At 33.4% G+C, this 18,811-nt stretch overlaps 2 protein-coding genes across 2 annotated transcripts; both read right to left on the bottom strand.

The window, feature by feature from the left end:
* Window positions 1-1,724: 1,724 nt before the first annotated feature.
* Window positions 1,725-3,420, bottom strand: LOC125838940 (NDR1/HIN1-like protein 6). The gene is made up of 2 exons (XM_049517942.1): window positions 2,717-3,420; window positions 1,725-1,766 (listed from the first exon to the last, which is right to left on the bottom strand). Exons 1-2 carry the CDS (start codon window positions 3,415-3,417, stop codon window positions 1,751-1,753), a joined length of 717 nt encoding a protein of 238 aa, XP_049373899.1. The 5' UTR covers window positions 3,418-3,420; the 3' UTR covers window positions 1,725-1,750.
* Window positions 3,421-11,003: 7,583 nt separating this feature from the next.
* LOC125838936 (putative glucose-6-phosphate 1-epimerase) lies at window positions 11,004-17,204 on the bottom strand. The gene is made up of 8 exons (XM_049517936.1): window positions 16,007-17,204; window positions 15,764-15,838; window positions 13,574-13,627; window positions 13,327-13,490; window positions 12,926-13,060; window positions 12,580-12,682; window positions 11,885-11,984; window positions 11,004-11,409 (listed from the first exon to the last, which is right to left on the bottom strand). Exons 1-8 carry the CDS (start codon window positions 16,115-16,117, stop codon window positions 11,213-11,215), a joined length of 939 nt encoding a protein of 312 aa, XP_049373893.1. The 5' UTR covers window positions 16,118-17,204; the 3' UTR covers window positions 11,004-11,212.
* Window positions 17,205-18,811: the final 1,607 nt, after the last annotated feature.

The raw sequence follows: 18,811 nt of genomic DNA on the forward strand, positions 1-18,811 counted from the left end.
AGAAAAAATTAAATTACTTGACAATGAATCAATGGATCAAACCACCACCATAAAATACCAAAGAAAAACTCCATTAATATTCTGGTTTCTACTCACTATCCAATGATCCGTGGGAAGCGAAGCTAAGAAAACACTAAAATGAGGAGCTGAATGCATCGAAAACAGAACTCACAGCATACAACACACCATATTGAAAACAGAATACAAGAGGAGACCAAGTTACCTTTTTTTGAGGCAGCAAACTGAGAACAAAACGAGCCAACGACTTCTTACACCGATTTAGACTCGAGCAACAGACAGGCAAATTTGAACCAACCTCAATCAAAGCCTTTCTCGGGACTTAGAATTAGAAAATCGTTTCGAAATTTCTTAAGTGTAAAACGACTATTGCCCAAAGAACCAACCTCAAAACCTTGTCCTCATCCCTTGAGCATAGGAAACTATTTATGGGGGAAATTGGGGAGATTTAGGGGTAAAATCCGTTGGATATTTTGAAATCTCCTTGTTTCTTTTCGAGGCAACAGTAGAAAGGAATGGGGAGTTGTTGTTGCTCTGAAACTCCGCAAAAAGAGGTAAAAAGGAGACGTGAGGGTGATGGGTCTGTACGACTGAGGCAGAAAAGAGGAGGAAGACGCGGAAAAGCTCTGAGCGCCAGCTGCTCCGCCGTTTGGAATCGCTGCCGATGTTGACGGGTCAGAGTTGTAGCTTTTTCTGGTTTTGAAGGCCTGATGCGTATGAAGAAGACGAGCATTGGGTGCTGTTTGGCAGAAAATAATTAGGCTTGGAATATTAGTATTGTGGGCTGATGATCGGAACGGGTCTTTTGTGTGAGAGGAGTTGGGCTGATTTTTGGTCTTAAAGAAAAGGTTTGGAGTAAAACCAAATGGCTAGAATTGTAATTAACGGATAGCCAAATAAATTGATAATTTATCTGATTGAATTATTTTTTTTATTTTTTTTAATATCCGATTGAATTAAGAATGTAGCCAAACTGTATAAATTGCGGCAATTTATATAAATCAGACGCTAATTCATTTGTGTCTATTAAAATTGAGTTTATATATGTATATGTATATGCTCTCCGTGTTAGGCTTGTCACTTGTATATGTATACATAAATATATGTGGAATCTTTATATAAATACAAATTTCTACTAGTTGTAATTTGTATATGTATATGTTCTATATGTTAGGCATGTCAATTGTATATATATCTTGCATTGCACAAGGAGTGATTCTCATACCTTTATATAATTGTTTTAGGTCTAGATTTGCATGACTTTAAAATACACCACTAAAAATGAAGATTGTTTTGTTATGTATCCAACATCTCTCTCGTATTTCGTCACTATGATATTTCAATAAACCAATCTGATTTCCTGAAATGCATAATCAAGTGAACAAATAAACAAAATAATCAATGAGGTGAATGTGTATTTTCCACATGACAGAAATAGCCAGTGCCTTTACAAGTAAAATGTACCTCTTATAGTACTATTTTTTCATCCTCTTATAGTTTGGTTACAAGTTGAAATTATTCTAAGGTATACTTGCAACTCCACCTACTACTACCTTACTATAAAAAAACACCAACTATAAGATGGAACTTCTCAAACTAACTTGGATAAAACTTTATATCTAAATGGTGAGTATAACATTATGAACTTATGTATGAACTTTGATTTAGGCACAATAGCATTTCATTCTTCTCATCCTAAGCCGATAGCGATGTCTTCCGTTCCTTAAATCAATCAGTTTAAATCAAACCTGCAAATCAAACACACAATTATAAGTGCAATTCAAGAATTAGAATGCTTCATGTATAGTTTCTAGCAAGATTAATTCATGTACTTTGTACTTCTCATAGTACACCAAAGATGTTAGATATATCAATCATGACTAGTTGTTTTTTTTTCCATTAAAGTGACAAGCTAAGATGGCATCTTTCTTAAACTTTTTTTTTTGTCTGTTTCACCTAAAACTTACAAGTAATAGCTACTCCCCATGTGCATGGTTCAATCACCAATTCAATGTATTCTTTAATAGTATTATTCATATACACTGAAGATGTCAGGTCGCCTAAAAGTATTTATCATAGTGGAACAATAACCAAGAAAATAAGGTACTTCAACAAATTACTCCAATACTTGTAATATAGTAAGGAACTAAGAAGGCAGAACATTATTATTGACTTCATCTGTAGCAGAAATTCAAATGCAAAAAGGTCATGCTTCATTATCTGCATCTTTGTACTATCAGTATATACCACCTAAATGATAAATCAAAGGTCACTTCAGCTATAACCTATCAGCTATAACCTATGTTGTTCGAACTCTTAAAAAGTGTTTGTCAGATCCTTTAAAATTTATGCATCTTTGGAGGATTCGATACAATCTAAGCAACAAAGGTTATAACCCAAGCTTTCTAATTCGGCACAATACATAGATAGACATCTTAACTTTACCTCAACAGGCAACTTAACACTCCAACTTTGAAAATACGCATCTAGACACTTTAACTTGATTTTAACCCCGTAAACAACCTAACTTTGAAAATGCACATCTAGACACATTCTCAAAGTTAAGATGTTCGCGAGACACACCTCTGTCAAGATGATCACAATGAAAGCTGGGATGTTCAGCTGCTGGTGAAGGCCAAGTAAAAGTGTAAGTCTATGTATTATGCTTTCGAATTTATTCACAGTTGTACTAGCTTACCAGTTAAACAAGGTGATGCCACATTTTGGTGTAGCACCATTTTCAATCTGCTTTAACCTCAAAGATCCACAAGAAACCTTAACTCTAATTTTCCAACTCTTCCATCCTTTATATCCAACACCAATATCAGTACTCACATCAACAGAAACTCTCAAATTCTTGTTCTTGAATCCATTCATAATCAATTTCCCAATACTGTCATCATACAACAACTCATTCGATTTCATAACGAATTTAACAACTTTAACCTTCCTATTCTCCAGCACAAAACCAACAACTTCACCTGCACCCATGTTTACATCGCTTTCGCCTTTCAAATCCACTCTAGTATCACCATACACAATCTTCAGCTCCACATTTGGATTTTTTAACTCCACCCCAAGTGTTGATTGTGCATTCAATCTTTGCCCATCCTGGCTTTCACTAACATTAAATTTAGTAAACTCAAGAGATCTTAAATGGAAAACAGGGAGTTTTGGATCAAACCAAAGGTAAAACAAACCACAAGCACATACTAATAAGAGTAACAAGATTAGTATAATCAAAAAGCAACAACAAAAACATCTGCAACAACAACTTCTGTTTTTCTTCTTTTGTGCATTGAAAGAAGGTGGAAGATTAACTTTTCTTGGTGGCATTTGGATTGGAATTGTAGGATCTTTGAAGCCTGGTGGCTTCTTTAATGGTTGCATCTGTGACATTCTTGAATCCAAAAAAAAGACCCCTTTTTCTTGATTCTTGATTTATAAGCAAATCTTTATGAATTATGAAAAGAGAAATGTTACATTAAATCAAACAGGTTATGTGCATAAAAGGGTAAAGTTTGAATCTTGATGAATATGAAAAATCAAAATCAAGATCAAGATTATATGATGTAGGAATTAAAGAAAGGATTTTGGGGATTGGAAAAAAGAATAAAAAGATAGATGTTTTGTGGGGTTATGGAGGTGGAATTTGGAAGTGTGTGTATGGTGAAGACAGAGAGAGAAATGTGATGTTATTACCGTTTGTATATAATTTTAATTTTAATAAATATTATGGAAGATAAATATGCTAAATTTTTTATGTTAACTCTTTTTTAAAAACAACTTAGAAAATTCAAATTTTAGTTTAAAACATTTTTAAAAATCTATAATGCAATCCAAAATTCAAGTTCATATGAATAAGTAAAATATTACTAAAAGATAATGTTAAGTGAATTTTTTTTGAAGGAATTAATTGGAGTTGTGAAAGATGTTGAACATGGGAATTGTGTTAGCATATATATATAAAAAAAAAAAATCAGAAAGATAAGAACTATTCTTTTAATATTTTACTTTTTTTCCTATGGATTTGGCTTTTGGATCGGATCAAGTCAAGTTTTTCAATTGAATTTTTCTTTATTAGATTATTATTTATTTTTAAAAAAAGTTAGCATCGAAAAGTTTAGCATTTTCCGATTTTGTGATTCTTTAGTTATAGTATTTCAAAATTTAGTGATGTTAAGTTAATGACATTTATAAAAACAAGTGATAATTATGCGATCATATGTGAAATTTACCCTTAGCCGAATATTAGGCAAGAACCCCAATTTTTTTTAAAATAAAAAATTGCAAGAACTACCAATTGCCAACTAAGGGAAAAAAGTCTGAATTTTGATCGAAATTACTGTAACAATCTCAAACTTTGGACAGGATCTACTATCCCTGCATTATAAAGATATGTAAGTGTACTGTACAAGTTACTATTTATAATGATGCAACATTTATGATATTCACATGGGCTCAATCTTTAAAATACACTATTAAATAATGGAAGGAATGATAAATGCTGCCCAAAATTTGAAATTGTTACAATAATATCGATCAAAGTTCGAATATATTTCGAACTTTTTTTCGTGCTAACTACATGTTGTATTGTTAATGTTGAATTTTATGCAAAAACCAAAATGCTAACCAAATGTTGTATTCTTAATGCAAGACATCAGATAGAGCATTATCCTTACAATTTCTTCTTAAGGGAGGACCAATATTTCTACTCAAAATATAATATATAATTTTTTAGCGGTAATAAATATACATATTAATAAAAAGTGTTAATTTTTTTATCGACGTTAGTTAATTGTAATTAGATCTAGTGTCGTAATAGATTTTAATGACATTTATAAAGAGTGTTAATATGCAATTGTCACTAGTAATTACCTCTAAAAGAATATATTTAACAACAATTAAACTAGTACTTCTAATTAATTGCAGCTAAAAAAAATCAGTTTTAGTGTAGCGTCATTATCATGTCAAGAGGCACAAACTTAAAGTAGCACTAAGGAGTCATTTGATGTGAGGTATAAGGTATAATAATTCCAGAGATAGAAATATAAAACTATTTTATCCTGCGTTTGATTGGAGGTACTATGCAATCCTGAAATTATTTATCCTACCATTTATACTATAGTGATAGAATAAGTTATTTTATATACATAATGAAATAATTTATTTCAAAATTATTAATTTCAAGATAATTTGTTCCTAACTAAACGACCGCAAGATGAATATAGCAATGGATACTTCTCCTTACCTAAAACTCAAATATCACTCCCTCTCTCTCACAAGCAAAAAGGACTACTCTTCTCTTTTTTAATATTTTATTTAAAACAAAGATGGTTGACATGTCTACATTTGAGCCTCGAAAATATTTTCCAAATAAATTCATACCCTCCCACTTTTAGGTTGTAAGTTGCCTTGTCCATTCTATAAAGTGCATAATATAATATGAATTATTTATTCTAATGTTTGCAATTCTAAAATCTCAAAATTCTTACAATGTAAAAATAATTGTGATAATGTCTGGGCAAAATTGCAAAAATAAAATAAAAAAATAGTGATATTTAATACTAAATTTATAAAACTTTTCCCACAATGGGAACAAAAGACCAACTGTCTCTCCTTCATGTTTTTGTTTGTTATTAAATTATTTTCTATTTGGTTCTGGCAAATCTCATTATAATATTATTATCTTAAATGAAAATGAGTTGTCAAAATCATTTTCAGCATCTAAATTTTATTTTAGGTGAGGCATATTTCGTGGGGAAGCTAAGGTACCAGAAGGATGCTCATCCTGTCCCTTTTAATCGAAATCGAAAAACTAGATGGTATATATGGCTAAAATTCACGAGATTATCTATGTCTTTGAGTGTCACCGACTCTATATCATCATAGTAAGTGTGACATAGTTATTACTTCCTACTTCTTTCAATAGAAATATCAATTTTAAGAAGGACCGGAAAAAAAAAATTGGAAAATATTTTTTTCTCCATACCAAACACACCCTTAAGTTGCTGTGGCCATTTGGAAACTGTCGTTATTCTGCTAACTGCTAAGGAGATTCGAATTCCTAAAAGTAATGTAAACCAATTTGGTATAAGTTATAACATTTGTAATTTAGTCCACATATTATGCAATAATTGATGTTTGGTCCAACAGATAAAGCCTTATGTTCATAAAAAGAAATTGTTAAAGAATGACAACAACGGGACTAATGAGATGTGTGGACTCCTTATAGGGTTGGACAATCGTCCTTCCTTTGAGCTTTTGGGGTATGAGTTAAACCTAAGATTTAATTTAATCTTGTATCAGAGCATGACACATCTCACCCTATGTTGGACCCCCGAAATGAAACTTGTTTACGCACCAGATACTAAGCATTGAACGTGAGGTCAGGTGTTAAAGAATGACAAAAGTTTCACATTATTAGTTAATGATATGGGTGGACTCCTTATAATGCTTGGACAATCCTCCTCCCTTTGAGTTATCTTTTGGGATATAAGTTAAGCCTAAGACTTAATTTAACATGGTATCAGAGTCAAACTGTCACGATCCGAGTCTACACCCTGGACGTGGCCGACACTCAAAGACCATTGCTGGTCCCCAAGCGAACCCTCATCCTGGCTGACTACAAGCGAAAGAATAACTTAAGCATGCAAAAGCTTAAAATTGAAATAAAAGTTCATAAAACTTAAATACAAACTTTAAATCCAAAGAAAACTCTGTATAATAAAAAGGCAACTTTAGTCTTTAAATCATTTAATAAAATAAATGATACAGACTTTTCAACTATACTAACTATCTATGAAGCCTCTAACTGTTAAAGATGAAAGTCGGGACAAGACTCACGACACCCTAACAACTGATATAACTGAAAGGTAAATGAAATCCTCCGGAAACAAGGAGGCTCACCATAGATAACTCGAACTCCCGGATGTATCATTGAAGCTCATGTTGATGATCTTGAATACCTGTGTCTGCATCATGAGAAGATACAGGCCAAATGGCTCAGTATGTGGAATGTACGAGCATGTAAGGGGAATTCTAAAACATAAACATAAACTTGAAACTTGATAAAAAGGAAACATATTTATCTCTTCTCAAACTTTCTCAACTCAAGAAATACTCAACATTACTCAAACTTACTCAACTCAGAAGTATTCAAGGATAAGATACTCCACTCAGAGATATGATATTCGACTCAAAGATATGATATTTGACTCTGGATACTCAACTCTGGATACTCAACTTTGAATACTCAACTCAATATGACTAAACTCATTTCAATATAAAGCAATTTAAAACAAGTGCAATATAAAAAAACAAATTGTTTAAAAACATGTTGTCAACTCTATGTGTATGCAAGGATACAACATAACTTTGAAATGTATGTAAAAATACAAATAACCTGATGTATATAAAATACAAAATATTGTTGTGGGCGTTTCTCTAACCGACAATCATCACATAAGAGCTATTGTGATGATACAACGATCTTCCTCACGCTGCCAGCGCATCCTATACCCGGCCAAAGGTATAGGACCTGAACTGCCTAATGGATCCACTAGTCTATTTCGAAAAAGGTTCATCTAAAAAGTATGACCCTTTATAACCCATGGTGGCTATATGGTTTATGGAGGCTGTGAGTTGTCTGAACTCTCCCCCATATCGGTGCTCAATACTACTCCCAAAAATATACTAGCTCTTATGTTTTAAAAACATACTTCTTTCTGCTGATTTGAGATAATTGCTCAAAAACTTAGCTCAAAGGCTATCTTGGAAATCCCAGTTTCCTCTCTTACTTCATTTAGAAAGCGATTACTCTTTTCTGAAAACTAGCCCGAAAGCTCTTTGGAAATCTCAGTTTCCGTTCTTATTTAAATGTGAAAACATTTATAAACTCTTTGGGAATACTTAGTCCTCATATACTTTTGAAGAAAAAGACTTCAAACTTTACTACTTACTCTTTACTAAACTCAAAACTTAAGTCTTAAAACAAAGTTAAAACGTTTGTAAAAGACTTCTTAAAATATGGTTCATACCGAATTATGGACATGAACTACTCAATGCAAGGTTTTCAATAACCATAGATAGAACTCAAATACTTGGAACTCAAGAACTTTAATAATACTACTCATTTCAAGAATGCTCAACTCAGAGTTCATGCGGAATTATGAGCATGAACTACTCAACTCAATGACTCAAAGATACTTCTCAAGAGGGGTTAGGAACTCAACACTTAAAGGCTTAGAACTTGAAGACACCACTTCTCTGAAGGATGCTCAACTTACGACGTGCATGCGGAGTTTATGGGCATGAACGACTCGACTCAAGGGTCAAAATATTAATAAGGAACTCATGTACAACTCTTCTCATTCTCATACTTACTTTCTCAAAATCTAACTCAAATCGATGATGGATCTCAAAGGATTCAGAATTGAACTCAAATGCTTCCTTGAACTCTATTCTTAACTCTCTCTTGAATTTGAATTATGATTCATGTGTTATGATTCATGATATGAAGGATCTCAATAACAATATAGCTATTTGATAATTAGGAATAGAACTTTTAAAAGAAACATAAATTCAAGGACTCAAAATCAACTTAATTATCTCAAGAATACTCAAATCTAGGGAAAGTATCCTAGATTACTCTTTTACTGATCTGAAAGTAGATGTAGGCGTGAGGACGAACTAGTCCAACACTATGATAGCCTTACATACCTAGAAGAAAAAGATTCTTGAAGAATCTTGAAGAAGAACTTAATTAGAAGTCTTGAAACCCTAGCTTGAAGGTAAACAATCAAGAAAACCTTTCTTGAGATTCTCGAGTTAGTTTCTTGAAATCTCTATGGCCAAAAATTTTGATTTTCATGAGTGAAGATGAAAATCTGATTGTTTTGAGCTTTTTGTTTGTCAAGAAATTTGTTGATGGTTTTCTTGGAGGTAAAAAGACAAAAACGGTTATTTTCAATATTTTCCCGTCGGCTAATTCGTAACAGCATTGTATAGGTTACTAAAATAGTCATAACTTTTTACTCAAATATTGGATTGACGTGAAATTGTGAGGTTGGAAAGTAGATTCAATTACCTTTAATTGGATAGGTTATGGTTCACGTAACTCTCTATATTCTAAGAGATATGGTCGTTTGAAGTTGACCCAAGTAGAATCTTACATCAAAACTTAATGAAACTTCAAGAACACTTATCAAGAACTCATCAAGAACATAAATCCTAAAATTTCAAGAACGAAATTACGCTGAATAAATCATGATTGGTGTGTGGGTGAAAGAACCCAACACTATGGAAGCTTACATACCTCTTAGGGATCAAACCCATGGCGACAATCCGCAATAACTCTCAAGAACGTCGATGAACGCCTTCATCCTTTCCTCTTTTCTCCTCTTCTCTCTTCTTTTCTCTTCTTGAACTCTCAACTAAAACCCTAGGTGTAAACTAGGATTATAAAACTGAACCTAATCAGATTATACCCCTAAAATATTACTAAAAACGAATGAAATCTGATTGGGTAAGGAAAAGACCAAAATACCCCTCAAAAATCCGGTTTTGACTTTCCTTATCTAGACAACCCAACTTCGAATGGACATATCTCCCTCATACGAACTCGAAACTGAGCAAACTCAGTGATGTTGGAAAGATAATTCAAAGATCTTTCCTACGGTATCTGTTATCACACCTAACTCATCTTGAACTAGAATTTATGGTCGTTTGAAGTCGACCCAAAACTCATACTTAGCTTAACTTGCAAAATTTCAGATTTTTGCTATTTCCAATTTAGTTCTTTTTGGAACTCAAGGTGCTACATCTAGTGACCTGACCTTAATACTTAAGAAATTTTAAATTCCTTCGTAAAATCCTACTCACAACGACAAATGGTTCAAGTCTTAGCTCAAAAACATTTCTGGGGTGTTACACAAACTCATCCCAATTCTTTATTCACCGATGTCGAGACCTCATATTATATTGTCCACGCTCTAGTTAATGAGGTTTGGAGATGTGCATGAGAGTGTTAAGAAGTCTCACGTCAAAAAAGGGATGGCAATTGTCTCCTGATATGGACTTGAGACAATCCTTCCCTTATAACCTAATGTTTGAGGTTGAGTCAGATAGAAGAACCATCTTTATACAAACACATCTCTAAATCAATTGGAGGATCGGTTCCTAACCAAGATCATACAATGGAGTACATGACGATTATACTTTTTTACCTTCGCATAGATCAAGAACGAACACTCATCATTTACGACATGAACTATCAAAATATGAAATGTGTTGCAAAGGAGTGTGCGATCTGATAAAGCATTGGTAAGTACATTGATTTGATTTAAACTACCAATAATTGAATTTATTGTAAAAGTCTAATTTTGTCTTCGTCATAAAGAATGATAAGAGTTAAATTAAACACTTAAAGACACAAAATTTCTTATACGTAAACAAAAATGCAGGCAAATGAAATCTCTATTGAATACATCATCATTGACTTGCTAGCAATAATTGATTTTTAACTTGCTACCACTTCAGTATATGGGTCATGTTGGGACTTGGGAGTAAAACAATATACATACGTATTATCCTTGTATAAAGTACACACATTATACCTAGGATAAAACAACATACATACGTATTATCCTTGTATAAAAGTGAATAATATTGTACAAAACATATTTATACTCAAAATAAAGGACAACAAAGCCAATTGATCCAACTTGGGGATTCGCCGACTATATCAACCATATACCTATTCTGAATAACCTTTTAACATATGTGTTCCTAGATATACTAGGACAACAACATACCCGGTATAGTCCCACAAGTAGGGTCTTATGAGAGTGGGTTACACGCATACCTTACCCCTACCTTTGTGGGGGTAGAGAGGACGTTTCCAATAGACCCTCAGCTCAAGAAGATGTTTTTCATAAAACATTCCAAGATATAGTATAGCCAAACACGGAAAATATATCAATCCTTCACTTTCTCATTTCAATTGCACAAACATAAATATTGTGCCGAAATGGAACAATTTTAGTTTAAAAACTTGCCCTCTTCCAAAACATACAGCCATTGACAAGCTTTGGCTGTCGAACGATAACAGTCTAGCAAAAACGGAAACTAGTTTAAATGGATTACGCTCTCTCACTAAGCTATAGAGCCATTTCTAAATGCTTTAGGCCAGACCTCAAAAAGACGAAAGATCATCGCTGGAAAGGGTTGATGGTACCACCATAAGCTCCACGCGAGCCGTCCATTCATTTCCCGGCTTCAAAGTGATGGGTCTTTCTATTGCTGCACCATCAACACAAAGCATGTACTTGTACTCATCGTTGCCAAGATCCACCATTGCTTTGCATTTCTTAATCCAGGGATTCCATAGCACTGAAGAAGACAAGACGACGCAACAGTTACACTAGGTTCAGTCATAGACAAGTAAAACTAATTTATTTTGTACATATAATATTGAATTCCCTTGACATAAAGGTGGCTCAAAAAATGGTTCAGTAATGTTTAAATCTCAAGTATGGCCTTCTATAGTTGGTCTACCACTCGTAGAAGGTCTACTATCATGCGTTCACTAAGCAAACTTGTAGGATCATGATAGAGCGCAATAAAAGTTTCTCTAACACTAAATATAATGGTGAAAGACTGATGTCAACTGACATTTACACTTTGTTCCTTGCAGAGAGTTCGATAATTAAGCAATACTTCATTTCAGAAAACAAACATTTCCAGGTTTATAAGAGAAGAATTATGAGACATAAGAGTCAAATTTTCAGAAAAGAAATGTTCCTCTACCTCCGCTCCTTCCTATCGAAAATAGTTTTGAAGAATGACTTGAACTGAAGCAACTTACCAGTATCTGGTAGCCCTTCCTTCTTTATCAGATATGTTCGCTTCTTTTCATGATCAAGAACAGCAATGCAATTAGGAGAGTGATGGTAGACACGGTCGATCTGAAAGAAAAAAAAGATGATTTTCTAAGTGCAATCAAAATAAACAGACAGATTAACACTCAACCAATTTACTAAAGTAGACCAAAAGGCTTCAGATATGCAAGACATGGTAAGCTGAGCACTTTACACTATGCAACTTCGACATGCAGTTCAGGGAAACCACGTATATATGATCCAAAAAGTTGAAAAATCAATGTACTAACACAACATGACCAGCAGTGTTAAAGACGATGCTTAGACAATTTAGCTTTGAAATAGCAATTCGAGAAATCAAAAAGGGTACTTCTTCAATTCCAAATTAATTGGACTTGCCTATGGTCATGGAAAGAAAAAGAGAACTTATTCTCTTGGTCAAAACTTCAAAAATAACCTTCTTATTTAACATCAATCGAACCATGGTTCCTTACTTGTCTCTGTTTGTCTTGTAGCACAGTGATAGAGTCCACATTGTTAAACACCAAGGGAAATAGCAAATATCTATATTGAGTCATTATTCAAATTGTGTTTCACAAAACCATCCTAATTTGAAATTTTAACTAATTGAACATCTATAATCACATCTTTTGAGATATTTAGGCTGCATAAATAAATTTACCTCAGTCTCAAATGTTATGGCATCTCCTTGTTCTGTAAAGAGTTCTTTTGGGCACAAGTTGTCACGATAGTCCAGTGTTTCCAAACCTTCTAGACGCACTTCGCTGTGAGTAAGATTCATGTTAAGTTCTAAAAGAACTTAAAATCATCAATCTCTAAAGTAATGGTCAAACATTTAAATGAACAATGATGTACAAAGAAACTGGTTCCTCTTCTTTCTTCTCTTAAATTTGAATAGCTTTCAAGCTTGTCCAGGAACACTAGATTTCAATAAAATTGCTGACAGCAGGAAGTAAGAAAATTCATGGATATGAAAACAATAAGAAACCACATAGAGAACAGCATACCTTATGTTAGAAACAGAAAAGTATGTTTGGTAAGCAAAGGAGAATTTCAACTGCTTGCCAGTGATGTTTCTTATGCGAGATATCAGGGACAAGCTTCCATTTGATGCAAGAGAAACCCGAAGGCGAAACTCAAAGCTGAAACATTAGAAGAAAAATATTTACTGGAAATTTCGGAAGTTACAACGGTAAGCAAGAATAACCATGAAACTGAAAGACTCTGAGTTGAAATTTACACCAAGGAATAAAATTTCCAACATGAAAACCGGTGAAAATTCCACTTTTTTTTAGCCATAGACTTTCACTCACATATCTTTCTTTGAAAACATTTTCAGTACTCATAATTCAGTGACCCAAACTTCTAATAAAACCAATTAGAATTTGCTACAAAGTGAGGGTCATACTTATGAGGACAGAACTTCAGTTCATCTTCTGACGGTTTGAGCAGCAAGTCAATGAAAGATTTTCCTTGGGTATCAAATGATATTAGAGATGGCGGGTCGTCTTCAATGGTCCAAATTTTGTTTCTTGAAAATCCAGGTTGCCCAACTGATCCACCATTTCCATACTGCAGCATAAGTAGGATAATCACGTGATCTATTCTACAGTACTCGACAGGAATTTATCAATGATATGCACTGCTAAAAGTACCTGGAGAAAGGAAACAGAGATTCCTCCTCGTGCAGATTTCGAAGATTTGGAGATCTAAAATATAAAGGCAAATGTTTGTCAATGCGCATTCTCAATATTATGCCTTGAACAGAACTTTGAAACTCCACAAACTTTGACACATGATTCCCCTTTTAAAATAAGGGAGGAAGGAGAAAAGGTAACTGAATATTAATAATAGAGGAACGGAGATCAGATAAATCAAGTAATGGAAAGGTCCCCAACCAGCCTTACACAAGAATCCTGCAGAAGATATTACATTGTCTTGTTCTGTCTGAAGGAATGAGTTATCAAAATAATAGAGTAACTAGTACCAATTTAGTGATGCTCATGTTACAATTGAACACTGTCAAATCTTCTCAAAGGATAAGATTATTGAATCAGATTTCCACACTTTTTCTATAGCAAATACTTGTTTTACAAGTGAAACAGATGACGTAAGATTAAATGAGATGAACTCATAATAAAGCACTAAGCTAATGGACTCTACTTTACTTGGACAAAGATAATGAGATGAACTTGGTTGTAGAAGTGTCTCGAGTATTTGTTTGTAATGTGAAGAAGTGTTCAATAGAAGTCATATTAAAGTTAAAATATTGTAAAATAGTAAAAGTTTATAGTTTTACTTAAATTGTTGGACGGGAAAAGGATTTACCATTTTTCCAAAAATAACTTTCTGAGACCGGCTAAAATAGGAAGTACATTGATGACAACAGGACAAAGGAGTATATAACTAGCCCAACACTACTATTCTTGTCTTTGAATACCCACTATAGCCACCATCAACCACCACAACTTTATGGTATTAGTCCGCCATGTCTACTACTAGCCCGTCTCTCTCTCTCTCTCTCTCTCTATATATATATATATATACATATGGTGTCCTGGCCAGTTTACTCGCACCTCAACTAAATTTTATGGGATACCTGCCACCTCCCACCTCCCACCTCCCACTAGCAACAGGTACCAGGTAACTTGGTCCACCAAGGCTAGGACAGATAGGAAGAAATCACCTGCATTGGGATTTGAACCTAAGACCTTATGTTTCTCAACTCACTTCATTCTGGGGAGGAAAATGCTAACAGATATAATCTTGAACATATCATAGCAATCAAGGCACCAATGGAGTACTACAGAGCAAAAAAAATATGTTTACATCCTATGGACAAATAAAATGCCTTCACCATCAGCTTTTAGGAGAGCAAAATTAAAGGAAATTATCATCTTTCAGCAATCCCAAGTTCTAGAACAATGTCCACGCTTAAATGCAGCAACTTCCTGAAGCAAATCTCCAAGCAATAAACTATGTGAAGTAACTCCAAGTTAAGGTTTGTAAAGTTCATCAGGTTCTGCCATTTGCTCCATCAGAATCCCCAAGATCTTAAGCTAGACAATAAGGCACACTTCTAGTTTGTGTAGAACTAAAAACATCTTTTACCATTCATTCTTCCCTTATAAAAGGTGGGACACGAAAGGGATTGAAAAGAACAGAAGACCAAGGATGCAAGGTGGGTGGATAGAGTAGCAGAGTGCGGGTGAGTGGAGTACAAAAAGAAGAGAAAGCTATTTCATGTTAAACATGATGACATCTTTTTCCTTTTCTTGCTAGTGAGATGATTACGAGAGTATTATGACCAAACAAAAAAAGATACGACAAGTTCGGGCAAAGGTTCACATGAACAACCCTCATTCTCTAATGATCAAATGATATAAATTTTTATATATATAAAGAACAAAATACAAAATAAAGGGAGGGGGGGGGGGGGGGGGGGTGAGAAGGCTTTCTCCATTCTATACTCATTGGAATGACCAACTCATAAACAAGGATTTCACCTCGACATCTGGAATCTCTACATCAATGTAAACTGGTGACTATACTGCCGTCGCTTTACCTCTAATCTATGAGAACGAAAACACTGAAATTCACTTTAGCAATTCATATCTACACAGGATGATTGACTTGTGTAGCTAAGCATCTAAAAGAGTACATTCTCCAATTTTTTGCCAAATCTTCTGCTATGATATTAGAAAACTTTAATCCAAATTCCGATATTTAATTCAGGTGATATCGACTATACAACAAAAAGATCTGAATCGCCAGACAAAACACTCGTATCATTTGTTGAATTAGCCGATGTAAGAATTAACTAATACTAACATGGAAACATATACCTTCTTGCTAGTGAATAGGAGCTCTTCACCTCGATCATTCCGCCATGAAGTAACTTGTCCTCCATGCAAGCTAATCTGAATTTGGGCAAAGGGTAAACAGCCATACAAGGAAATCGTTACAACACGAGTTAAGTAATAGTATCAATGAAGTTCTTTGTAATCGATCGGAGATCTAACAGATGATTTAGAATCATAAAATCATTACTTCTAATTAAACGAACAGATCGATTTAGAGATTCTAACCAGAACAGAGGCACCCTGAGGGTTGCGAAGCGTGACCTGATTCATCCCACTCGAATTTTTTGTCACTTCGACCGATGCTTTATGATCCCAGACGGGTGCATACTGCCCCATTTTCTAAAGCACTAGGTCTTCTTGGCTCTCAAAACCCTCAGAATAGCCTTGAAACCCCTTATTTATGCTATTTGAACGCGAAAAACCATCAATGCCAGTAAAATGGATGGGACAAAAGCCTTTATTCGGTTCGTATCTACTACCTTAAACACAATCCTCTCTGGAATGTTTTGTAATCTAGTGAACCTCAAATGTAATCCAAAATTCTTATAATGTACCTTACCACTACCCCTCAGATTTAATGTACACTTGACTCAAAAAATTAGACTTCTAATTTGTAATAACAACATAAAGCAACATCAGCAACATAAGCAAAACCAACATAATATGACATTTGGCAAAAATACTCAAAAGTACACTATTGTCCCAGCCTAAATTCACGGCAAGAAAATGTGACGTTTACCTAAGAAAAAACCAGCTAAAATCTTGTAAGTAAATGGACAAATAAACCAACAAATATACAAGAAAACTTTAACTGCACTACAAACAAATTTCTAATATAGTAAAGTATAAATTAAGCTCAAAACTTACATAATTTTCAAGTCCCAACTCAAATCTTGAGTATCAAAAACTGAAAACAAAAGGAGATTGGGGAAGGGCGCAGTGTCTTCCTTATTACTCCATAATACCTCAAATTTTGAGGAATCCCATTTGAGAAAACTGTCAAGATACTGTAAATATTCCAGAAATTTCATAAAGGCATTTTTACAACTTTCAAGAATCATCCCAGTTCAAGAAAGCAAGAAAACGTGGCAAATACAAAAGGGAAGAAGAAAAATCTGAACTTTATGGAATGCATCAAAATGGGAATGTAATGCAAACAAGAAAAAAGATGTTATTGTTGCATTAATTAACAGTAACAAAGATTTTCAAGAACTGAACAAGAATAGAAAAATAAAACCTGGGGTTTGCAGGAAAAATAGAGGAGGAAAAATTAATTGTTATTATATTATATGTTGGAGATAGAGGAAGCATAAGTTGATACAAGATTTGGTAGAAAGGCATATTTGGGGATTGTGACACTTGAGTTTTAAATTTAGTGAGGCTGCTTGAGGTGGAGAGAAGTGGCACTGGCAGGTGTGTCATGTGTGTGTTGTTCAATTTTGTTTCTTTCTTCTTTTTCCTCCAAGATTTATGTGATGACATGTAAAGGAGTTTGTTGTGCAAATTTTCTTTTTTAAAAAATAAAATAAAATATTACATACTATTAGGATGATGGTTTCTCCATAGGGTTCACGGTTTGAATAAAAATCAATTCAAATTGAAAATCGAATTAAATTAATTTTATTTGGGTTTGATTTTAGGTTTTTAAGAACCAATAGTATCTGATTTGATTTTATTAAAAAAAAAATGAAAAATAACAAAACTAAATCGATAAATTATAAACATATATTTTATTATAATTTATGCACAATATATTATTTTTATAAATAATTTTAAATATCTTATATATGTTTTCATCAAAATTTGTTTATAATTTTTTTATGAAAGCAAAAACGTTCAACACAAAAACATTTGTCTTATCGGTGTAACATATACGGGTGTCTATGGCAATTCTTGGTGGGATTATAAGAATGTCATTATATCTTCCTTCTAAGCCAAAATTGTGAATTTAAAGCTTTATTCACAGTAAATTTAGTGATCGAAAGTTCTGTATTAGTCGTTAGAATGACTTTTCGTTTTGAATGAATTGTTGTCTTGTTTCCCTCTTTTGAATGAATCATTTTTTTTGTGTATAGGTAATAATCAAACTAAACCAAATTGTAACCGATTACAACCAAAACAGTAAATCTATATTATATTTTGTTTGGTTTGATTTTGATGATATGAAAATCGATTAAATTGATTTGGTTTTGATTTAGATCAATAACCGTGAACACCCCTACTTGTTTTGATAATTCAGAATAAAATAATCTCAGTAGTATAGTAGAATATGAATAAGGAGGGCATAGAGCCAAAGAAGGCCTTAAGGCCTCGTTTATTTTCATTAAGATTAAGATATCTCAATTTGAACACATATCCGAATAATTAAGGTGTTATTTCTAAATTTGAATCATAAATAATTAAGATTTTTTTTTTTCAACATTTGCATATGCATACTTTATTATTTGTAAATATAATAAATTTAGAATTCAAATAAAAAAAGTAATTGGATATTAGAAAAATATTTAAATTTAATAAATATAAATTATTAGTTAATATTAAAAAATCGCTAGTGATAGTGGAGATGTGTTGTATAGTGATGGTAGCGGTAATGGCTAGTCAAGTGACTAGTAATGGTGGTGGTGATAGTTGTGATGGTGAAGTTGGTTGATGTTAGTAATTGGTGTTGGCCGAATAATGTGTGGTGGTTAATGATATATTGGTGATAGTAATGAGCGGCGGTGCTAGTTGTGATGATAGAGATGGTTAGAAGTAGGAAATGGTCATAGTGATGGTAGTGATTGACAGTGATAGTCAGTGGCGAATTTATATACTAAAACGGGACACCTGAATCTGCTATCTCTCAATAAAAATAGATATTTTATGTATATGTTTTTTAAATTGATATGGAGTAATATTATCTGTTAGCACACATAATAAAAAGGTTAAATAGTGCACTTGGTTGGAGATCAATTCTCATTTAACCTCTTTTTTTCTTCTTGTTTTTTAGTGGTGCACCATTTTCCCTATTAACTACCCCATTATCTTCCT

The sequence above is a fragment of the Solanum verrucosum genome, unplaced genomic scaffold (genome assembly GCF_900185275.1).
Source record: "Solanum verrucosum unplaced genomic scaffold, falcon-dt-bn FXZP01000163.1, whole genome shotgun sequence".
Classification (NCBI taxonomy): domain Eukaryota; kingdom Viridiplantae; phylum Streptophyta; class Magnoliopsida; order Solanales; family Solanaceae; genus Solanum; species Solanum verrucosum.